At 38.3% G+C, this 24,455-nt stretch overlaps 1 protein-coding gene across 3 annotated transcripts in view; it reads left to right on the forward strand.

The window, feature by feature from the left end:
- Positions 1-572: 572 nt before the first annotated feature.
- The window catches only part of NFXL1 (nuclear transcription factor, X-box binding like 1), a 50,992-nt gene continuing 27,109 nt past the window's right edge, over positions 573-24,455 (forward strand). The window contains exons 1-12 of one of the 3 annotated variants that reach the window (XM_066281187.1): positions 573-698; positions 1,020-1,217; positions 3,713-3,889; positions 8,101-8,210; positions 13,749-13,879; positions 14,585-14,763; positions 14,998-15,159; positions 15,247-15,347; positions 16,036-16,150; positions 16,938-17,062; positions 18,549-18,671; positions 23,081-23,171. In XM_066281187.1, coding sequence (XP_066137284.1) covers positions 1,022-1,217; positions 3,713-3,889; positions 8,101-8,210; positions 13,749-13,879; positions 14,585-14,763; positions 14,998-15,159; positions 15,247-15,347; positions 16,036-16,150; positions 16,938-17,062; positions 18,549-18,671; positions 23,081-23,171 — 1,510 coding nt within the window. In that variant the 5' untranslated portion in view covers positions 573-698; positions 1,020-1,021. Of the gene's footprint in view, positions 699-722; positions 1,218-3,712; positions 3,890-8,100; positions 8,211-13,748; positions 13,880-14,584; positions 14,764-14,997; positions 15,160-15,246; positions 15,348-16,035; positions 16,151-16,937; positions 17,063-18,548; positions 18,672-23,080; positions 23,172-24,455 lie in introns of those variants that run through there. The other 2 variants (XM_066281185.1, XM_066281186.1) reach the window with 2 other exon arrangements.

The raw sequence follows: 24,455 nt of genomic DNA on the forward strand, positions 1-24,455 counted from the left end.
CTTTAACAAAATCTACTTTAGAAAGCTGTCATGAAGGAAAAAACTGGCCTGCTCAGGAAAAGCATATTGTCAATCACAAAGGACTGTTATAATAATAGGCATTAGATTTATCCTACACATGGTTTACAAATTCAGAAGAGTGCTTTCTCCACTCCAGCCACTTTTTCTGCAGCAACCTCGTCCTGACCTCTTCCTGAACCCCAAATGTTTTCATTAATAAGTACCTTTTCCCAGTTCATGAGAAGAGTTTTCTGCCAGCTGAAAGCCTGAAGGCAAGGCTACAGATGAGAGGGCAGTCAACTGCAGCCACTCCAAAAGAATCCGGATAGGGAGGTGGGTTTACGCAGCTGCAGGGATACAGTAGCATCCTCTGGAGAAAGGTGTTCTCGTGGCTAACTCAAGGTGCACCCTCTTTGGGCGGTGGCCTCGCCCAAGACCCCGAGCATGCCGGGAATTGTAGTTTCCGAAGGCTCAGCCCAGTTAGCGCACGCGCTCGGGCACTCCCTCCCTATCCTCCTCCTCCACGCCCCACCTCGACACTCCCGGATAAGGAAGTGGCCGGTGATGCCACGCGTTTCGCGGGCGGCGGGCGTGGGCTTGTGGGAGTTGTAGTCGCTCGGGGCGGGCACTGTTGATTAGGAGACGTAGCCCGCCCTGGGGTCCCTCTAGTGCAGTTGTCTCCCCGCAGGAGCCGCGAGGTTAGTGTGGAGCTGTCCCCTCAGGGCGCTCCGCCTGAGGCGGAGAAGGCGCCTTCCTTCTCCCCGGCTCTCCTGTCCGCCGCTGGATGCTCCCTGCCCCGCGGTCCATTCCTCTGCCCAGCCCTCTTCCTCTCGGGTCCACCTCCCGAGCCCGGGTTCGGCGGCACTCGCCCTCCGGGAGAGACAGGGCCGCGACCTCCTCTAACCTGTCCCCGCCCCGCGGGGACCTTCCTCCTCGGCCCTTCCCGCCGCTCCCCCCGGCCCCGACTCCTGCCTCGGCGCCGGGCCACTCAAGCTCCTTCTACTCTTTTTTTCCTTCAGGGATGGAAGCTGCCTGGCGCCAGGTGCCCGGTGGCCGCGGCCGAGCCCGAGGGCGGGCCACGGCGGCCCCCTCCTCAGGAAATGGATTCCCAGTCCGCGGAGCCGGAGGAGGGCGAGAGAGGGTGTCGGCGAGCGCCGCCGGTCCGGGTTCCGGCCCCGGCCCCAGCCCCGGAGGAGCCGCGCCCGCGGCGGCCGCAGGTAGCCCGGCCAGCGCAGCCCCGGGGACTTCGGCGGGGCGGGGCGGGGGGGCGTCCTCGGCTCACCCGGCTGCCTGCGGGGACTGAGCTGTCGCAGCCCCTCGGCTCACCCGGCTGCCTGCGGGGACTGAGCTGTCGCAGCCCCTCGGCTCACCCGGCTGCCTGCGGGGACTGAGCTGTCGCAGCCCCTCGGCTCACCCGGCTGCCTGCGGGGACTGAGCTGTCGCAGCCCCTCGGCTCACCCGGCTGCCTGTGGGGACTGAGCTGTCGCAGCCCCTCGGCTCACCCGGCTGCCTGCGGGGACTGAGCTGTCGCAGCCCCTCGGCTCACCCGGGTGCCTGCGGGGACTGAGCTGTCGCAGCCCCCCACCCCGCTCTCACTTCCTTTCCTCTCCTGGGGGAGCTGGTTCGCCCCACCTCTCACCTTTCAGGCACATTCCCATCGTAATTAAAAAAATCTTTTTATCTGAATTTTAATTGCTAGTAATCTTTGCTCACTCCCTGCCCGTTATGATGCTTTTCACTCTTTCTGCCTACTGACTGTAGACCAAAAGTTGCACATTGTGGTCCGGAGGTCTAGCCTTATACATATGTAATTTGGTTTGGTTAACGCAGGCTTTAAATCTTCTGTTTTTTGTTTGTTCGTTTTAATCTCATAAAAATCTGGGTAACAAGTTTTCTTGTAAAATAATATCAAGACTGCATGGCGACAGCCCGCGGACTGAGTCGTAAACACCCCCGTTTAGATCGGGTGTAGGCACTCCATCCAGTTCAGTTTGCCCTACTGCTGGGGGCCAGTTGTTTTCCATCTTGACGTGATTGCTTTAGTTTAGCTGACTTTAATTGTGTATGGTCTGTAAGCTCTTCGGCTTCTGGTACTTCTCTCGGTTCCTATTCACGAATTTTATGACTTTCCCTGGGTGTAGCTGGCGTGGCCGCCTCCCATCTGTTAATAGCCTTCATTCAAGGCTGTGTTTTGGTGGCGCCTGAGAGCATCCACACAACACTGAATTGTTTTTACGAATGGAGGCGTACATGGGGCCCCAGGAGCAATTTCTGAAATCACTCCTCTCTGTGTTTGGAATATATTTTTCAGGATATATTTTCAAATTGAGCTTCTGAGTGCTCTTTCTCTTAGGCGGATTTTAAAATTAGGTGCTATTCTATTAGCTTGCAGTTGTTGAGTTTCTCATGGGGATGGTGAGGTCTGCAAGTTGGAGACCTGTGAACAGTTTGGGTAGAGTATATATATTGGATTTTGTGGACAGTAGAAAAACAAGCCTTCTTAATGTGGATAATTGAGAATGGACTGCAAGAAGTAATATATAGGAAAGTTGCTTTGTCAGCTTTTCTTGAGGTGATCTTACGTGGAAACTTGGATCAGATTATGAATGTTTTTGTTACATCTTCTAATTCAACCTTTTAAAAAATGTATTCTTAACTGCTAATTCCACATAATTAATGACATTTGTTATCTTTCTTACTGTACATCAAGTTTGAGTCATACATCTTTTTTTAAAAAAGGTGTGAGGAGGGGAGATAGACAGATATCGCATGTGCCGCAGCCGGGATCCACCAGGCAACCCCCATCTGGGGCCGATGCTCCAACCAACCGAGCTGTCCTCAGTGCCTGGAACCTATGGAGCCACTGGCCATGAGAGGGCAAGAGAGAAGGGAGAGAGGGGAGGAGAAGCAGATGCGAAGTTTGCAGTCTCTTTGGGAATGTGCTATGAAGTCATCTAATTAATTCTTTTTGCATTATTATTTAACCAAGTAACAAAATGAGAAGTATAGACAGGCAGAAGAGAATATTGGAAGAACTAATCCAAAATTTAGCATTTCTTTTTGGAATGAAGTTACTGAAAGAAGCTTATTTTCTGTGTTAGCAACATTTTGTGTGTCAGTCATGTTAAATATATATGTTTTGTGACCACATTTTAGTAAAAGCTTTGAGCTTTCTAAGAAGCAGATTATATAAATGTAGTGGGTATACAGTGAATATTGTTTGTTCACTTTGGTGGGCCAGGCCAGGGTGGGCTGTAGTGTGGAAGGAGGTGGTGTGAAAGAAGCACCTGCCTCCAGCTGATTTGGTTGAGCTCCCAGTGGGCATGATTCTCCCCTCTTAAAATTACTGTGTACAATTTTTAAATATCCCATTTAAATTTTTGTTAGTGTCCTCACTTTGAGGTTGATCACCAGTTTTTTGGATATTTTTATTGTACCTTTATAATTTAAAAAAATTGATTTGCTAGTCATTATTTCTAGAACACTTTGCTGCATTTAGCAGGGCATTTTACAAAAGCGAGTTTTCATTGTGGCATTCTCTTTTGTTGTGTGACAAGAAATTTGAAAATACTGTTTTACATGGATGATAGTAAAATAGAATGCTCCAAAAGTGACTTTTAAACTTATATTTTAAAATGATCTATTGGTATATTCTGACTTGAGTTTTGAAGGATTGTTTTGCAGAAATGAAATTCATTTTTTGTCTTTGAAGCAGAGCTAATGTCACAAAAGAAATTTGAGGAAATCAAGAAGGCTAATCAAGCTGCAGCCAAAAAACTTGTTGAAGAACAGTTTAGCTCTTCCTCTGAAGAAGAAGGAGATGAAGATTTGGAAGGAAAACGGGGGAAAATAGTTGCTAATACATTTATAACTTACACTACTCAGACAGGTACTGTATGGTCTTTTAAATTTAGACTTTTTTGGTTGATATTAATGAAAATATATTCCTGACTTTTAAGAACACTTTTAGTCTATACGGGATAGTTTTTGAATTTTACGAATGAGTATTATTGTATTGTAGGGTTGGATTTTTGCATATTTTACTCTTTGAGTTGTATGTGTGTAATACTAATCTTTCTGTAAAGCAAATGGAAAGGCAGTTTCCCTTATAACCTTAGAAGTTCTGTGTGTTTAACTGGTGTTTCATTAGAATGCTGGGAGGATGCGGCCACCCCCTGCGACATGAGTGGGGTCAGGTTGTTTCTGGATATGATTTGATTGGATTTAAGGACTTTGAATACTCTTTTAAATCTGTTCATTTTTTTTCTCATCATGTTAAATGTGTCTTGAAGTCAATCTCATTTCTTGACTTTATTTTATTTCTTACTACTTTTGACTTTCATACCTTTTTTAAACCAAGTCCTCAGGTTTGACATGTACAGTCACTTTATATGTTGTTTATACCTAAATTACTCTTTTTTATTTCTTTTAAGATTTTATTTATTGATTTTAGAGAGAAAAGAGAAAGAAAAGAATGGGGGGAAGAGTGGGAAGCATCACTCACTAGTAGTTGCTTCTTGTATGTGCCTTGACCAGGCAAGCCTGGGGTTTCGAACCTGTGACCTCAGCATTCCAGGTTGATGCTTTATCCACTGCGCTACCACAGATTGGGCTACCAGGGTTACTCTTAAAGCCATATTTGCTTATGAGAGAGAGGGCCAAAGTGATGCTGCTGTAGAGGGTTTGGTGCTAAGTGTAAAAATAGATTATTTTAAATGTAAGTGCTTTACACATTCTACCTTTTATACTTAAAGTTGTTATTAGAAACATTCTTGCCTGTATTATCAACTTTAGTTGCCTGAATATATTGGTGGCGTCATGAAAATAACACATTGTCAGGTAGTTTTCCAAGGAATTTACTGTAGATGCTTGAGAAACTTGATACTGAATAACCTTAAGGCTAGGAGATAATTTCTTCTAGAGAACTTCATAAAGAATAAACTTAAGAAGTTTCCTGCTTTAAGAGGACTTCACTTAAACCATTCTGGATTGACAGATTTTACTTTTAAATAGGAAATTCAGTGATGTAACTCAGTATTTATTCATAGTGTTTAGAAAACATTTATCATTTGTTAAGTTTCACTGATTTTTAATGTGGCTTTCATCTTAAAGTGTTAAGGCAGTTTTTCTTACTCTCTTTTGTGTCAGATCCATAAATATTGTGATTCTTGTTTCTTTGTGTAAGTAAGGAAATTTGATCCCTTGATTTAAGAACAAGAAATGCCAGGTAATAAGATGGTTCCCATCTCATGTTAGTGAATTGGCCACCAGGCTTTTATCAGAGAAGTTCATTTTTCTTCTCTGAGCACAGCCTTTTTCCTTTTGTGATTTTTCTCTCAGATTTTAGATTTGCATGGTTAGCGGTCTGATGGGTATCATTATATTGCTGGACCATGGACACATCAAACAGATGTTGAAAGATAACTTATTTCTTGTCTTGTTTTCTTTATTTCAATTGGTAGCACCATAGTTTTCTCAGCCATGCACCCAAACCAGAAATCTGTGAGCAGGGATGCCACCTGCATGGCATGAGTGTGTTCATTCACTACCACTCCTTCCCTCTGCCCATGTCAGACATCTCGTCAAACACAGCATTCTTTCCTTCTTCATGTTGATGTGAATACACACTTTAAAAAGCAACATAATCTAGGCCCCGACTGTGTAGCTTAGTTGGTTAGAGCATTGTCCCTATACACCAAGGTTGTGGGTTTGATCCCTGGTCAGGGCACATACAAGAAGCATCCAATGAATACACACTAAGTAGAAGAACAAACTGATGTTTCTCTCTCTCTCTCTCTCTCTCTCTCTCTCTCTCTTTTCCTCTCCCCCTCTCTTCCTCTCCCCCTCTCTTCCTCTCCCCCTCTCTTCCTCTCCCTCTCTTCTTCTCCCCCTCTCCCTCTTCCCCCCTCTCTCCCTCTTCCCAAGTCCCCCTCCTGCCTTTTTCTCTCTCTCAAATCAATAAAAACAAATATAAAAGCAACATAATCTAAGAGTTATTAAGTTCTGAGTTTTACTTCCCAAATTTCTTAAATTCATCCCTCTCCATATAATTCAAGTTCCTCCAGCTATTTAACGTGTGAATTAAATCCACCTAATAACTATGAGGTAGATATTACTATTATTATAATTTTAAAGATGAGAAAACTGAAACAATTATATTAAGTGACCTGCTCGAGGTCACTTTTTGGTTTATCTGGTGTAACTGCCTCTTAACTAGTACTTTATGCTTCTAGTCTTGGCCTCCTTATACTCACTTTTCTTTAGTTACCAGGGTGATCTTTTAAAAATGCGTGTCTTCAAATGCCATGCTATACACTATGACATTTTGGGCAGTATACTTTATTGTTATAGCCAAATTATAATGCAATTTTAATGAAATCTTACATAAATCTTACAAATACAAGGTTAGACTATGTTTTATTAAAGCCTATTTCATCTTGTTCTTATATTCGATTATGTCTTAGCTGTTAAATTAGGTGAAATTTAGAATGTTACACATTTGTTACATCCAGCTTTGCAGAAAAGCAAAATAAGCACATAGAATATGATTATTAAGTCTGCTTTTAAGGATACATTTTAAACTTTTTAAATAAAACAATTATTTTTAATAATTTTATAATTTATAAGGGTTTTTTTTTTCTTTTGTTTTAATCAAGTGAGAGGCAGGGAGGCGGAGAGACAGACTCTTTCATGTGCCCCAATTAGGATCCACCTGGCAACCCCTGCCTGGGCCTGATTTTCTGGAGCTACTGCTCCATTGCTTGGCAACTGAGCTACTTTTAGCACCTGAGGCGAGGCCATGGAGCCATCCTCAGCACCCAGGGCCAACTTGCTCATTTGTGCCATGGCTGAGGGAGGAGAAGAGAGAAGGGGGGGGGGGTGGAGAAGTAGATGGTCACTTCTGTGTGCCCTAACTGGGAATTGAACCTGGGACTTCCACATGCCTGGCTGTTGCTTTACCACTGATCCACCTAGCCAGGGCCTAGTTTATAGTTTTGAGAGTGACTTTATGGATATTTTGTTTAATACCTTAAATTATATTTGTTTATATTATGGTAGAGCAAGTTTTGGTAAGTGTTTTGTTTCCTTAGATAATTTTAGAAAGTAAAGAATTATCCAAGCATACTATTTAATTTTTCTTTTTGGTAACTTAAATTTTGATTTGAATTAGTTTATTACCATAAGTTCTTTACTTATGGTAGTTTTTACTATTAGTCAGCCTCTATTAAATGATTTTTATTGTACTAAAGGCATGTAGCATTATTTCTCTTACACTAAAATGACTAAGATTACTGCCCTTTTGGTGTCGTATGTGCTTTGGGTGGTTTTTCTGTCTTTCATTTTGCTTTTACATGTTATATTTTGAACATACCTGTAGTTACCTCTTGCTGCAGCATACCAGAGTGATTAAGGGGCTCGCAGTGGTTAATAATCAAACTGAAGTTATTTAATTGTTCTGTGCTTCAGTTTTCTCATCTGTAGAATGAAGATAAAAAATAGCTAATTCAATCCTACTGCAATACTAATAGTATAGTGTCTAGTAAATGCTCAAAAATTTCTTAAGGAAATACAGTCTAATAATTTTTTTCTAAGAAGTTCATGCTTTCTTTTTACGTAGAACTGATGATTACACTGTAGTGACCTCGGGATCTTTTTATTTAACTAGTTTTTATTAAGAATATGCTTTGTGTCATACACACACGCATGTGCTTATATTTAAATTAAATGGCTCTGTTGAACTTTGACACTGTTTCTTTCACTTTGTTTTTGACATGCTTTCCCTTGTTATTTGACATCTTGCTGCTTTTGTCTGGGGTTCTGCCCCCAAAGAATTTGTTAAGCACTGTAACAGCAATAAAAGCAAGTATACTCTGAGAGGGCTTAGGTACTGGTTTTGAATCAGACATATAAGATTTAATGCATGGACTTTGTGACCTTTTGGCAGCTCGCAGGCTGCTTTTTTTAAACTTCTCATTTTATGCTATATTTCGAGCAATTGATACTGCTAGGTGGTTCTTACATTCTGTATAGTGCTATTAGCGAGTTTGTGTTATTTTCAGATGCTGCTTAACATGAAGTTTTTAATTTTTAAATTTTAAGATGGAGATATACGTGAATTAGAACGAACAAAACAGTATATGAATGAAGCTTTTCAAGCAGGGGCTATGACATGCTTAATTTGCATTGCTTCAGTGAAGAGAAACCAGGCCGTAAGTTTTTATCCTTATCTATGTTCATGTATCTCTCCCAAATTTCTTATATTGCGTTTATAATACTTAACCATTTCTTACGCTTTTATCTATTTTTGTTTAAAAAAATAACTCATTTGAGAGTTTTATTCATCTTTATTTTTTAAATCTGTAATTGAAAAAATTACTACCCCTAAATGAGAATCCAATAATTTTAGCACTATTATTATAACTGAAACAAGTATCTTCAGTTTTAAAGCTCATGTCAATTTAATAAAGCATTTTAAAAAGTATCTCTGCACTTTAGAGATTCCCACAAATACTGAAATGTTAAACTGGTCATTTTAACATTTAGCGGGTTAAGAAAAAGATATGTTCCCTGCCTTAAGGAAGTAGAACCTAGCAGTGACCATGGGTTTTCAGTGATCTTTTCCTATATTGAAGGTACTGTGGAAAGTCAAGTGTCACTGAGGAGAGATGGATTCAGACATAAGTTATGTACTCAGAGTCATGATGGCCTAATGCTGAAGTTATACATATGTAAATTTAAAAGGGTATTAATAGAGCAAGTAAGGGGAAGTGATGACTGAATATGATAGACTCAACATTTAGACCTCAGATTAATCAACTATTATCACAGTATTGCCAGAGGAAGACAGGTCAAGTAAAATGGGTTGCTGACAAGAGTGAATCAGAAATTTAACATAATTGGCTAGAATAGTGTAGCAGATGCAGATACCTTTGGTGCCCGGAGTCACATCTGGTTGGTTATTCTGCTTTCACCTGCAATGGATGAATAGTCTCTGCATGCGGATACAGGCCTACCATCCTACCATGAAAACTTGTTATGTGAGGATTTTTTTTAACTTCAGTGCTTTCTCTTTGGAAATCCACTCAGCCAGTGCACGGGTGTAGTACAGAAGCACACGGAAGTTACTGTCCCTTGGGGCAACATTTCACTACAGGGAGTTGATGAATTAGTGCCCCAGCCTCCTGTCTGTTAAGGGTTGTTGGGGTAGTCCGGGACATGTTTTACTGGTTCTTCAAAGGGTCCCTGGCAGGACTGAACATTGGTACTGAGCAGTAATCAGCTTGACAGGTACCATTTATTGGTGTTTACTCTTCCCCATCTTGTCCTCTCTCACTTCTCCATCCTCATTCTTTTCTCAATGACTAGGAAGGAATTCAACTAAAAAGATGGCTTTTTAAAATGCTGTTGCCAGCCCTGGCCGGTTGGCTCAGTGGTAGAGCGTCAGCCTGGCGTGCAGGACTCCCGGGTTCGATTCCTGGCCAGGGCATACAGGAGAAGCACCCATCTGCTTCTCTACCCCTCCCCCTCTCCTTCCTCTCTGTCTCTCTCTTCCCCTCCCGCAGCCAAGGCTCCATTGGAGCAAAGTTGGCCCAGGCACTGAGGATGGCTCTGTGGCCTCTGCCTCAGGCACTAGAATGGCTCTGGTTGCAACAGAGCAATGCCCCAGATGGGCAGAGCATCACCCCCTGGTGGGCATGCCGGGTGGATCCCGGTCGGGCGCATGCAGGAGTCTGTCTGACTGCCTCCCCATTTCCAACTTCAGAAAAATACAAAAAAAAAAAAAAAAAAAATTAAAAAAAAAATTAAAATGCTGTTGCCAGTTTATGCAATATATTACATGTCTGACTTGATTATACAGTTGAGAAATGTTATAATGAAAACTGATTTTTGTCACTTATATTAAAGTGTTGGTAGGTTTTAAATATTAATTACTATTATTTCTTAAACTTTTAAATTATATATATCATTTTTACATATATGTTTATAATATATATTTAGTTATATATAATATAAAGTTTTCAAAATTTTTGATCACCTAATTTTTAAAATTTAGTGTAAGTCGGACACCGTAGATATACAAAGAATTATTGTAGAATACTATGAAAAACTTTATGCCACTAAATTCAACAACCTAGAAGAAATGGATAAATTCCTAGAACAATACAACCTTCCTAGACTGAGTCAAGAAGAAGCAGAAAGCCTAAACAGACCTATTAGTAGAGAAGAAATAGAAAAAAACATTAAAAACCTCCCCCAAAATAAAAGTCCAGGCCCTGACGGCTATACCAGCGAATTTTATCAAACATTCAAAGAAGACTTGGTTCCTATTCTACTCAAAGTCTTGCAAAAAATTGAAGAAGAAGCAATACTTTCAAACACATTTTATGAGGCCAACATAACCCTCATACCAAAACCAGGCAAGGATGGCACAAAAAAAGAAAACTACAGACCAATATCTCTAATGAATACAGATGCTAAAATACTAAACAAAATACTAGCAAATCGAATACAACAACATATTAAAAAAATAATACATCATGATCAAGTGGGATTCATCCCAGAATCTCAAGGATGGTTCAACATACGTAAAACGGTTAACGTAATACACCATATCAACAAAACAAAGAACAAAAACCACATGATCTTATCAATAAACGAAGAAAAAGCCTTTTGATAAAATACAACACAATTTTATGTTTAAGAGTCTCAACAAAACGGGTATAGAAGGAAAATATCTCAACATGATAAAGGCCATATATGATAAACCATCAGCTAACATCATATTAAATGGCACTAAACTGAAGGCTTTCCCCCTTAAATCAGGAACAAGACAGGGTTGTCCACTCTCTCCACTGTTATTTAATGTGGTACTAGAGGTTCTAGCCAGAGCAATCAGACAAGACAAAGAAATAAAAGGCATCCATATTGGAAAAGAAGAAGTAAAGGTATCACTTTTTGCAGATGATATGATCCTATACATCGAAAACCCCAAAGAATCCACAAAAAGACTACTAGAAACGATAAGCCAATACAGTAAGGTCGCAGGATACAAAATTAACATACAGAAGTCAATAGCCTTTCTATATGCCAACAATGAAACAATTGAGAACGAACTCAAAAGAATAATCCCCTTCACGATTGCAACAAAAAAATAAAATACTTAGGAATAAACATAACAAAGAATGTAAAGGACTTATATAATGAAAACTATAAACCATTGTTAAGGGAAATCGAAAAAGATATAATGAGATGGAAGAATATACCTTGTTCTTGGCTAGGAAGAATAAATATAATCAAGATGGCTATATTACCCAAAGCAATATACAAATTTATTGCAATTCCCATCAAACTTCCAATGACATTTTTTAAAAAAATAGAGCAAAAAATCATCAGATTTATATGGAATTATAAAAAAACCCAAATAGCCAAAGCAATCCTAAAGAAAAAGAATGAAGCTGGGGGCATTACAATACCTGACTTCAAACTATATTATAGGGCCACAACAATCAAAACAGCATGGTAGGCCTGACCTGTAGTGGCGCAGTGGATAAAGCGTCGACCTGGAAATGCTGAGGTCGCCGGTTCAAAACCCTGGGCTTGCCTGGTCAAGGCACATATGGGAGTTGATGCTTCCAGCTCCTCCCCCCCTTCTCTCTCTCTGTCTCTCCTCTCTCTCTCTCCCTCTGTCTCTCCCTCTCCTCTCTAAAATGAATAAATAAAAAAAATTAAAAAAAAAACAGCATGGTATTGGCAGAAAAATAGACACTCAGACCAATGGAACAGAATAGAAAGTCCAGAAATAAAACCACATATATATAGTCAAATAATTTTTGATAAAGGGACCAACAACACACAATGGAGAAAAGAAAGCCTCTTCAATAAATGGTGCTGGGAAAACTGGAAAGCCACATGCAAAAGAATGAAACTGGACTACAGTTTGTCCTCCTGTACAAAAATTAACTCAAAATGGATCAAAGATCTAAACATAAGACCTGAAACAATTAAGTACATAGAAGAAGACATAGGTACTCAACTCATGGACCTGGGTTTTAAAGAGCATTTTATGAATTTGACTCCACAGGCAAGAGAAGTGAAGGCAAAAATTAATGAATGGGACTACCATCAGACTAAGAAGTTTTTGCTCAGCAAGAGAAACTGATAACAAAATAAACAGAAAGCCAACTAAATGGGAAATGATATTTTTAAACAACAGCTCAGATAAGGGCCTAATATCCAAAATATACAAAGAACTCATAAAACTCAACAACAAACAAACAAACAATCCAATAAAAAAATGGGAAGAGGTTATGAACAGACATTTCTCCCAGGAAGAAATACAAATGGCCAACAGATATATGAAAAGATGCTCATCTTCTTTAGCTATTAGAGAAATGCAAATCAAAACTGCAATGAGATACTACCTCACACCTGTTCGATTAGCTATTATTAGCAAGACAGGTAATAGCAAATGTTGGAGAGGCTGTGGAGAAAAAGGAACCCTCATTCACTGTTGGTGAGAATGTAAAGTAGTACAACCATTATGGAAGAAAGTATGGTGGTTCCTCAAAAAACTGAAAATAGAACTACCTTATGACCCAGCAATCCCTCTACTGGGTATATATCCCAAAAACTCAGAAACATGATACGTAAAGACACATGCAGCCCCATGTTCATTGCAGCATTGTTCACAGTGTCCAGGACATGGAAACAACCAAAAAGCCCGTCAATAGATGACTGGATAAAGAAGATGTGGCACATATACACTATGGAATACTACTCAGCCATAAGAAATGATGACATCGGAACATTTACAGCAAAATGGTGGGATCTTGATAACATGATACGAAGCGAAATAAGTAAATCAGAAAAAACCAGGAACTGCATTATTCCATACGTAGGTGGGACATAAAAGTGAAACTAAGAGACATTGATAAGAGTGTGGTGGTTATGGGGAGGGAGGGGGGAATGGGAGAGGGAAAGGGGGAGGGGGAGGGGCACAAAGAAAACAAGATAGAAGGTGACAGAGGACAATCTGACTTTGGGTGATGGGTATGCAACATAATTGAACGACAAGATAACCTGGACTTGTTATCTTTGAATATATGTATCCTGATTTATTGATGTCACCCCATTAAAAAAATAAAATTATTATAAAAAAAATAATTTCAACAATAAAAAAAAATTTAGTGTATGTGCTAGACTAAAAGATTTTATATATAACATAAAAGCAACATAGAGATTATATGTACATATTTGTTTTTAAGGAATTCTTTGTAGTGTTATTTGTAATTGGAAATAAATGTCCAACAACCAGAAATGGATTAAATAAATTATGCTATATAATTCTTCATGATGTATTATAAAACTATAAAATCATGTTATATAAATGTTTGATAAGGGTAAATGCTTATCAAGAAAAGAAAAGGCTACGAAGTTACATATCAATCAGTACGGTATAACTTTATTTTTTTAAAAAGTATGAAATACATTAAGAAAAACATTAGAGACTAACCGAAATGTTAGCGGTATTTATTTCTAGTTGGATGAATCTGGATGGTTAATAATATTTTCTTTAAAGTGTTCTACATTTAAATAAATTTTTATGAAGAACATTTCTTCTGTTATACTGTAAGAAAAAATTATTTTTCTTTAGTCCTTGAAAATAATTTACTGTGGTGCTTATTTCAAGTATTGTGTAATTATCAAAGAAAAATTGTATATGTTAATATCTGATACTTTTGTTTTAGGTTTGGAGTTGTTCAGGATGTTTCTGTATATTTCACATGCCCTGTATTCAGAAGTGGGCTAAAGACAGCCAGTTTCTGGTATCTTCTTTGACAGATGATGATTTTGGAAAGAGAGATTATCCCTGGCCTTGGTAATTTTTCTAATTTAGTTGGAATATCAAGTTTTAAAATGAAGGAGTGTTATAGCTCATGAGTTGCTTTATTGGCAGTTTTGGTATCCATGTTTGGCCTTCAATTAGTCACTTGGTTTGTGAAAATATGGGACATGGTAAATGGCTTTTGTTTCCCAGCTTGTATAACTAATAAATCATTCAGACTCTATATTTCCATGCAAAGCACTATTTTGTTATCTTTTTAAAGAGCTTTCATTTCTTTTCTATAGGACTAGAATTCTTCATAATTCTGGTACTTCTCTTCTGGAGTTCATATCTCTATACATTAATCACATTATATAAGACTGTCATCTAACATGTTTTGATCATAGGCTTCCTGATTTTATCCTCAAAATCTCTCAAAACTGCAGGTGTATATGATTCAATCTTATTAATTTTTTAATGTTTATTTCATTAGATGGCTTATTCATGATTTTATCTTGAACTTCTGTTATGTTGGACATAGCAGGTATAGAACAATTTTGTTATCTCAGGAAGTTATTTTGAACAAGGCTGTTCTAGATGGTTATTTATTTTAGTAAACTCATGTTTTTTACTAATATAAGTGGAGCAGAAAGTGCGTTATATAAACCTAGTTAAGTATACTGTATTGCTAAGTATTTTATATTTCTGTCTCTCGTTACTTTTAAAAATGAAATTAACTGTAGTCATTCTTCTTTGTAGTCCAAAATGTAGGTTTGAATACAAACGCTCGGACACACCTAGTAGGTACTATTGCTACTGTGGAAAAGTAGAAGATCCACCTTTAGATCCATGGCTTGTGCCTCATTCATGTGGCCAAGTGTGTGAGAGAGAATTTAAGCCTCCTTGTGGCCATAAATGTTTACTCCTCTGTCATCCAGGTGAGTTATATATTACATTTGTAATTGTTTGTGGGTGGTGATTTCTTTGTAGTTTGAGGCAAAAAAAAAAAAAAATTTGTGAAAATTGAACTCATAACTTCAGTTTACCTAAGAAAATACTGAAAGGGAATGCCTTTTAAAGTGTCAGTAAGGAAAGCTTTAGAAATCAGGTAGGTATAGGAATTGAAAGTTGTCATTGACTTCTGATTTTTTTTTCCTTTTATTGGATTCCAGGGCCCTGCCCTCCTTGTCCAAAGATGGTCACAACTACTTGTTACTGTAAGAAAGCAAAACCCATCCCTCGTAGGTGCAGTGCCAAGGAATGGTCCTGTCAGATGCCATGTGGGCGGAAATTGCTTTGTGGACACCATAAATGTGAACATCCTTGTCATGCAGGTGAGAGGTCATACTTATTAGCCATAATCAAAGCAGTCTCTATTGCTTTTAAAATATTTCTGTGCTAATTTGTCATTGTGATTCCAGGAAGTTGTCCACCCTGTCCACGAGTTAGTAGACAGAAATGTGTCTGTGGCAAACAAGTCACTGAAAGAAGCTGTGCAAGTCCACAGTGGCGCTGTGACCAAGTAAGTGTCTGTGCATTTTGTGGGGTGGTATCAAGGAATACGGAGAGCATCATGAGAAATGCTCATTAGCATTTAGCTAATTAGGTTTAGTTGAATAAAAGGAGAGGAAGAATAGTAACTCAGCTGAATTATATTTACATTTTAGGAAACTTTCCCAATTTAATATTTTAATTACTGGAGGGAATTTTTTTTTTTGAAAATTAACAACCATTTTTTGAAGTTTGGATTCAGTACAGGAGTACTCTCTTTTCTGCTAGGTCTCTCCTTTTCTTTCCCCTCTCTTTAACCAGCATGCATCCCTACTTCTGAATTAATCCCGTTGAGGAAATAAGATTGATTTTGTAGATTGTCCTAGAATTGGCCCAGTTTTGGTACCTGAGAAATCTCTGGTGGATGGCCATATGAAGGTGTATGTACTTTTTTCCTACATTATAGTTTAAAAATATACTTTTTAGTACTTAGGAATGAGTGTGTATGTAAACAATGTGTATGTATGTAAGTGTGTATATGTTTATGTATGTACATACATATGATGCCTATGTAAGAGAAAAATGAAGAACGTAAAGAAATTGCTTATTTGTGATTAAAAATGGGTATGTACAAAGAAAAAAAATGGATGATGTCACATACAAAGTCTTTCTTGTTAACTTTTAAGTCCTTCACTAGTACTTGTGACATTTTATTTTAGGTGTGTGGAAAAACACTGCCATGTGGTAATCACACATGTGAGCAAGTTTGTCACGTTGGTGCTTGTGGAGAGTGTCCTCGATCTGGGAAAAGATTCTGTCCATGTCAGAAGTCAAGTAAGGCTACTTTTATACCTTTAATGGATGTGTTTTATTTTTTTATGCTAACTCAAGTACTTTACTAATTACATTTCTCTGTGGGCCTATTATATAGTTTCAAACTTTGAGAAAGGTATATCTGGGTTCAAGTCCCACCTTTAATGAACACTGATTTTCTCAATTTAAATGGGGACAATAATAGTGTCTGCTTCGTAAGATGCTGTGAGAATTAAATGATAAAATGCTCATAAAGCATTTAGTGTAGTATCTAGCACATGAAGAAAACCTAGTAATTACAAGCTATTGCCATTGTGTATGGGGTTATAAGTGGATTAGTTTTGGTAGCTCTGACATAAGGGCACAGGACGGTTGCAGTTTGAGTCTCCTTCCTTGACTGCACAAATACCACCCGTACTTGTCATATTTATGTTGAAGCTGAGTTTCATAATGCTTTAAATCTATTTATTTAATCCTGTGAGGTTACTAAGAGCAAATTATGTTTATAATTCTATATTGTGGAATTCTTCATAGAGGTTTATATGATATTTCTTCAGACAAGTATTTCTGAAGTAGTTAGCTTATAAAAATGTGCTTCTTGAGGATGGTAACTTGTCATGTGTCAAATAGTTTTTAACTTTAAAAATATTAGGGCTTATTTTCATTTTTTTCTAATAGTTATGTAGACGCAAAAATTCATAGTTTGAAAGGGCTATCATTCTTTAGGGAGCCAAAAGAACAAGGCACATTGTTAGTGTTTTATAGTAGTGTATCCTACTATTAACATTCACTTTTTGTCTGTTTTTAGAGTTTTCTTTGCCTTGTACAGAAGATGTACCAACTTGTGGAGATAGTTGTGACAAGTTACTTGAATGTGGCATCCATAGGTGTTCACAGCGCTGTCACCGAGGTCCTTGTGAAACATGTAGACAAGTTAGTCATCTCCTATAATAATTACTTTTAAGAGTTCTCTATTACAGTATATCAAATGGGATGGTTCTGTAATTGTTTTCTGTTACTTAGTTTTATAAACATCTATGTTATGATCTGCTTGAGTGTATTGACCTAATGTGATTGGTGAAGAAGCAGTAGAGTATGTCAGCAATCAAATCCAAGTATCACCCTTTGTTTTTGCTTGGTAAAAGTTTGAACATTCTTATATTTGTAGTCCAAAGTGGGGTTATTTGTTCCCAGCAGATATTCAAAGTAATGATGAATTAATTAGGCTTTGTGATGATGGAAAGAAATGAATTCCTAGAGTAAATTGAGACTATTTTTGTATTTTTCTGAAGTGAGAAGCGGGGAGGCAGAGAGACAGACTCCCGCATGTGCCTGACTGGGATCCACCCAGCAAGCCCAGCAGGAGGCGATGCTTTGCCCATCTGGGCTGTTGCCCCGTTGCACCTGGAGCCATTCTAGTGCCTGAGGTGGAGGCCATGGAGCCATCCTCAGCGCCCAGGCCAACTTTGCTCCAATGGAGCCTTGGCTGTGGGAGGGGAAGAGAAAGATAGAGAGATAGGAGAGGGGGAAGGGTGGAGAAGCAGATGGGCACTTCTCCTGTGTTCCCTGGCTGGGAATCAAACCCTGGACTTCCACACTCCAGGCCGATGCTCTGCCACTGAGCCAACTGGCCAGGGCCTAATTTGAGACTTTTAAGTTATGTATATGTCACTTTGGTTATGCTCATACTACTAAGTCATCAAGTTAGCTTAAAAAATAATCCAATTTTCTTGCTTTACTAAGATAAGATGTGCAGCTGTCAGAGTGTAACTACATGTAAGTAATTTTAATGTGTGGTATTGTTTTACTAGTTAATATCAAATTCCTACTAAATTTAATAATGGGAATTCATTTGAAGTCTTTTTTAGAACAATATGAGATACAAACAAATATTTTAGGAAATTCAGCTTTAGTTTTGGTAAAGTCTTTCATACAAATTTACTCTTAAAACTTTTCTCCTTCCCTTTTTTTTTTTAAGTGAGAGAATGGGAGGCAGAGAGACAGACTCCTGCATGCACCACTGCTGGAATCCACCTGGCAAGCCCGCTAGAGGGTGATGCTGTGCCCATCTGGGGCCCTTGCTTCGTTGCAACTGAGGCCATTTTTCAGCCTCTGAGGTGGAGGCCATGGAGCCATTCTCTGTGCTCGAGGGCAACTCGCTTGAGCCAATTGAACCATGGCTGCAGGTGGGGGGTGAAGAGAGAGAAAGAGAGAAAGAAGGGGAAGTGGAGGAGAAGCAGATGGTCACTTTTCTGTGTGCCCTGACCAGGAATCCAACCCGGGACATCCACACACCAGGCTGACACTCTACCACTGAGCAAACCGGCCAGGACCCTTCACTTTTTGTTAATTACAAAAATTGCAAGGTGAAAAAACATCATTTAACAAAAGTAAGTTTTAATATCATTTTTTTTTCCAGGAAGTAGAAAAGCATTGTCGCTGTGGAAAGCATACAAAACGGATGCCATGTCATAAACCTTACCTCTGTGAAACTAAGTGTGTTAAGATGCGTGACTGTCAGAAGCATCAGTGTAGAAGAAAGGTATGTATGATGAGCTTGGGACACTGCTTTAAAAATTCTCTTGAAGTTTTTATTTGGGGGCCTGTGACAAACATCCTCTTGACATGTTTCTCAAATGTCCAGGCATATTCTATGCTTCCCATATGAAATATGAATAAATATACTAACTTAATCCTAATTGTTTGTATTAATGAGAGATCTTATCAAGATTTTTTACTGACACGGAGCTTTATTTTAATCTTTTGCATAATCCTTAGCTTGATTCTTAAGCTATTTTGTTCCCTAACTTTAAAGCATCTTAGCAGTATTAAGATTGATAGCTCATTTGCTAGAAGAGGTTTACCTTTTAATGTTCAAACCTTATTTAAACACAGTTGGTTCAGTATATGGTAAACTAGAGTATTTTATTTTTGAGTTTGTAGATTTGCAGTTTTTTGGGATCCTCTTTATCATTATGAATTATCCCTCTATGATGAGATTTCTTGTTCTTAAATCTATTGAAGTATAGTGATTTCAACTTTCTTTTTCTTAGTGTTAATGTGGCATACCTCTTTTATTCTTTTACTTTTGACTTACTCATACTTTATATTTAAAGTGTTTTTTTAATAGATTTCATTTAGATCTTGTTTTATCCTAGCAGAACAATCTTTATCATTTAATTTGGGTGTAGATCATTTACATTTAATGTGATCTTTAATATGATTGAGTTTACATCTATCATTTTACTATTTATTTATTTATTATTATTTTTTTGTATTTTTCTGAAGCTGGAAACGGGGAGGCAGTCAGACAGACTCCTGCATGCGCCCAACGGGGATCCACCCGGCATGCCCACCAGGGGGCGATGCTCTGCCCATCTGGGTGTCGCTCTGTTGCGACCAGAGCCAGTCTAGTGCCTGAGGCAGAGGCCATGGAGCCATCCTCAGCGCCCGGGCAAACTTTGCTCCAGTGGAGCCTTGGCTGCGGGAGGGGAAGAGAGAGACAGAGAGGAAGGAGAGGAAGGGGTGGAGAAGCAGATGGGTGCCTCTCCTGTGTGCCCTGGCCGGGAATCGAACCCGGGACTTCCGCACGCCAGGCCGACGCTCTACCACTGAGCCAACCGGCCAGGGCCTTACTATTTATTTTTTATTTGCCCATCTGTTTTTTGTTCCTTTTTTCTCTTTTTCTGATTTCTATTTTATTTCATGTTGTTTTTCAGTGATTCCATTTTAACTTCTTTATTTGATTCTCATACATTTTATACACATATATTTTATAAATCCCAAATACAATATATTCTTTTGGCTCTAAATAGATGTCTTTTAAAGAGATTGAAAAAATAAGGAAAAGTTTCTTTCATATTTATCAAACTCATTATTTTTGCTGTTTTTCAGGGTTTTTTTATATTAACTTAGGTTTCTATCTGGTTTCATTTTCTATTTGAAGGAAGGACTTCCTTTAACATTTCTTGTAGTGCTGGTCATTAATTCTTTCAACTTTTGTATAATGTCTTTAGCTTTGTTAGAATATCTTTAGTTTGTGAAAAATACTTTTACTGTGAAATTCTAGTTTGATAGTTTTCTTTTCACATTTTTAAAGATGTTTCTCCCGATCTTTTAGCTTGCATATTTTCCAACAATGAGTGTGCTGTGATTGTCTTTGATTCGCTGTTTATAATCTTTCTTTTTTTGGCTATTTAAATAAAATTTCTCCTTATTATAAGTTTTTAGCAATTTGTGGTATTCCTTGATAAAGCTTTTTTTTATGCTTCTTTAGTTAGGTTTTTGTTGAGCTTCTTATATCTGTGGACTACAGTTTTCATCAGATTTGTGAAATTTTCCCATTTTATTTCTTCAAATGTTTTCCTCTTACCCACTGCCTCCTGAGACTATAGTATGTATGTTATGCTACTCGAGGCCTCACAGCTCACTGATGCTCCATTTATTATTTGGTTTATTAAATTTCTGTGTTTTAGTTTATATAGCTTTTGCTTATTTCATAATTTTCTTCTGCTTTGCCTAATCCTTTTTTTAAAAAAACAATTATATCCTATGTTTATTCATCTCAGACATTGTATTTTCTCATTTCTGAAAGTTGGGTTTGAGTCTTTTCTATATCTTCTGGATCTGTTCTCGGCATGTTCATGCTATCTTCTTTTTTTTTTTTTTCCCCAGAGACAGAGAGTCAGAGAGAGGGATAGACAGGGACAGACAGACAGGAACGGAGAGAGATGAGAAGCATCAATTTTCAGTTTTTTGTTATGACACCTTAGTTGTTCATTGATTGCTTTCTCATATGTTCCTTGACTGCGGGCCTTCAGCAGACCGAGTAACCCCTTGCTCGAGCCAGAGACCTTGGGTCCAAGCTGGTGAGCTTTGCTCAAACCAATGAGCCCACGCTCAAGCTGGTGACCTTGGGGTCTCGAACCTGGGTCCTCGGCATCCTAGTCCAACACTCTATCCACTGTGCCACCACCTAGTCAGGCTTTCTATCTTTTTGAATATAGAGATGAACTATACTTATAATTCATCTATTAATGCTCTTGTCTAATAATTCTATCTTCTATCATTTCTGGGTTTATTTCTGTTGATCGATTTTCCTTCTCCTTTGGGTTATGCCCTACTTCTTTGCCTGCTGAGTAATTTTTTATTGGTTTTCAGATATTGATTTTGAGTTTTAGGTTCTGTTTTTTTTTTGTTTGTTTGTTTTTTGTATTCTCTTAAGTGTTTTTAAGCTTTGTTCTGGGTCAGAGTTAAGGGACTCAGAAACCATTTGGCCCTTTCAAGGCTTGAGTTTTGTTAGGTCGGACCAGACTACCCTTTTAACTAGGGCTAAGTTGGCCCCACTACTGAGGCAAGAACTCTTGGAAATGCTCTACCTGATCCCCATGTATCAGGAGGTTCTTCCCCTCTGGCCACAGGGAGCACAAACTCTTCCCTGACTGTAGTATCTGTCTTCTTCCAGTGGTTCTTTCTCAGGTTTTAGGTAGTTTCCTTTCATACATGTACGAACAGGTATTTGGCCAAAAACTCAAGGGGCCCCTTCTGGGGCCCTCCAGAACATTCTCTTTGTTGCTACTACCACTTATCCACAAATTCTAGCCACACTGGCCTCTCGGAACTCTGAATTTTGTCTACTCAACTTGGTGGGACCACCAGACTCTGCTTGTGATCTTTCTCCCTGTGCTGCAGCCTGGAGACATCCCGTTCTAAGCTGGTGCTATCACAGGACTCACTTTCTCTTCTTTCAGGAATTGCTGTCCTGTGCTACCTAGTTACCTAATGATCTACTGTCTGGAAACTATTGCTTTATGTATCTGTTGTCTTATTTCCTAGTTGTGTAAGGCAGGAGAGTAAATCTGGTCATTGATTACTACACCATGGTCAGAAACAGAAGTGTCTAACGGCTTATTCAAGTCATGGACCACAAAACCTTTTCTCACACTACCACTAGCAAAGCGATAGGCACATAGTCTTAGTAAATACTTGTCTAATTGAGTGAACTATTTTGACTTTTAGTTGCTTTTCACTGAAGTGTCTTTTGTTTTGAGCTTTTTTTATATACTGAAACTTGTTCTTAAAGTAGGTGTCAACCCTAAGTTTCTTTAAGACAATTGTAGTCTGTATTTTCTTTTCAAAATTTGGATATATGAGAAGTTAAGGAATTAGAATGGCAAGATGGATTGTAAGTAGTTGCATTTCGTTCATGAAAGAAAATTGGTGGTGATGGAAGGAGACTTGACTTGGGGGGATGAACGCACTGTGCAGTATACAGATGATGTGTTATGGCATGGTACACCTAAAACCTATGCCATTTTATTAACCAGTGTTACCCCAATAAATTCAGTATAAAAGAAAAAAAGAAAATTGGGTTAGGTCATAGACAGCTGTATTTCTTACAAACAGATTTGGAAATCAGGGAGGAAGTTACAAAGTAAACTTAGAAGCAAATAGCCTATCTTTGCATTTCTCCTTTAGTTAGCCTCTGATTCCATGGTTTAACAATAGCTGCCAAACTAATCTATACATTAGTTGGTTTTATTTTAATTAAAAATTTAAAATAACATGACTAATTGTTTACCTGAATTGACTCTAGGTTTTGACCAGATAGCTATATTTCTTTGATTAGTGTTGTCTATTGCTGCATAGATAAGTAGAAATGAAATTATCATATAGGAATGGTTTAAATCATAGAATAATTAACTAAAATGTAAGAAAGTATAGCTTGATTTCATTAAATTAAGACATTATCTATTTAAACTTACAGGTTTTTAATGTATCTACTTATCAGAAGAATATTGTTACTCTTGAGTACTTTTATTCTTATATTGAAAAGAAGTAAAGTATTTTCTGCTTTGTGCTTTCCTTAAGTTCTGCAGATAACTAGTAATGACGTTTATATTATACATGGTTGTCAGATTACCTGTTCTTTATATATTGCTTTCTCTTCAGTGTTGTCCTGGAAACTGTACACCTTGTGATCAAAACTGTGGACGGACTTTAGGATGTAGAAACCATAAGTGTCCATCTGTCTGCCACAGAGGTAAAATTTAACAATAGCTACAATCTTATGTTTGTATTTACAGAGTGGTTGTTTTTTTTTTTAATGTGAGAGAGAGACAGAGGCGGACAGGAAGGGAGAGAGATGAGAAGCATTAACTCATGGTTGCAGCACTTTTAGTTGTTCATTGATTGCTTCTCATACATGCCTTGACAAGGGGGAGGACTATAGCTGAGCCAGTAACCCTTTGCTCAGGCCAGCGACCTTGGGCTTCAAGCCAGAGACCTTTGGGCTCAAGTCAGTGACCATGCAATCATGTCCACGCTCAGGCCAGAGACCCTGTGCTCAAGCTGAATGAGTCTGCACTTAAGGAGCAACGTCGGGATTTTGAACCTGGGACCTCAATATCCCAGGTTGATGCCACCACTGGTCAGGCTACAGAGTATTTTTATAGTTGATGAGAGCTTTCATATTCATTATCTTGGTTTGTCCTCTTAATAGCCTTGAGAAGGTAGGGGAGTTGCCAAAATCAGGATTTTATGGTCAGGGAGATTGAAGTTAAGAGGGTTCAGTGACATATGTGCTCAGGGAAATAAATAGTAAAAGCAGTGAACCCAGGTCTTCTGAATATAAAAGCTTTATTATTTCTATAACACTATGTTGTTTCCTTACTTTATCCCAACCTTCCCCTCACAGCTTTTTAATTAATTATTATGTTCTTAGGTTTATTAGTTTTATTTTGCATTTTAAACATTTTTATGGAATTAAGGCTAGTAAGGGATTGGATATAAAACAAACCATTTAAGAGTATATGTTAAAAAGGAGTGTGCCCCAAGTTTATTATGTCACTTGCAAAGGAAAGTAAGAGGAAAGTACAGGCCCATCTAATTCACAGACACATTTGTAATATACTAAGGTTTTAGCTACTCAACTCCAGCTATTCAACACTACAGTGTTAGCTATCCCAAACCTTAATCTAGCATAACCAAGTTGGGTTTATTCCAATAATGTATGATTGGTTTAATTTTGGGAAATATAACCATGTGATTCATCATGTTATTAGTTTAAAGGAGAAATGAGATCATCTTAGTAAATATCTAAAAACAAGTTGATAAAATTCAACATCCATATACAGTACAATGAAAACTTACATTAGAAATAGAAGGGTGCAATATTAACCTGATAGAAAATACTGTATTTTTCGCTCCATAAGATGCACCTGACCATAAGACACACTTAGGATTTTAAGGAGGAAAATAAGAAAAAAAAATTCTGAACCAAATGGTGTGTTAAAATATTTAATAAAATACTGTATTTTTTGCTCCA

This window comes from Saccopteryx bilineata, chromosome 5, assembly GCF_036850765.1.
Source record: "Saccopteryx bilineata isolate mSacBil1 chromosome 5, mSacBil1_pri_phased_curated, whole genome shotgun sequence".
NCBI classification, from domain to species: domain Eukaryota; kingdom Metazoa; phylum Chordata; class Mammalia; order Chiroptera; family Emballonuridae; genus Saccopteryx; species Saccopteryx bilineata.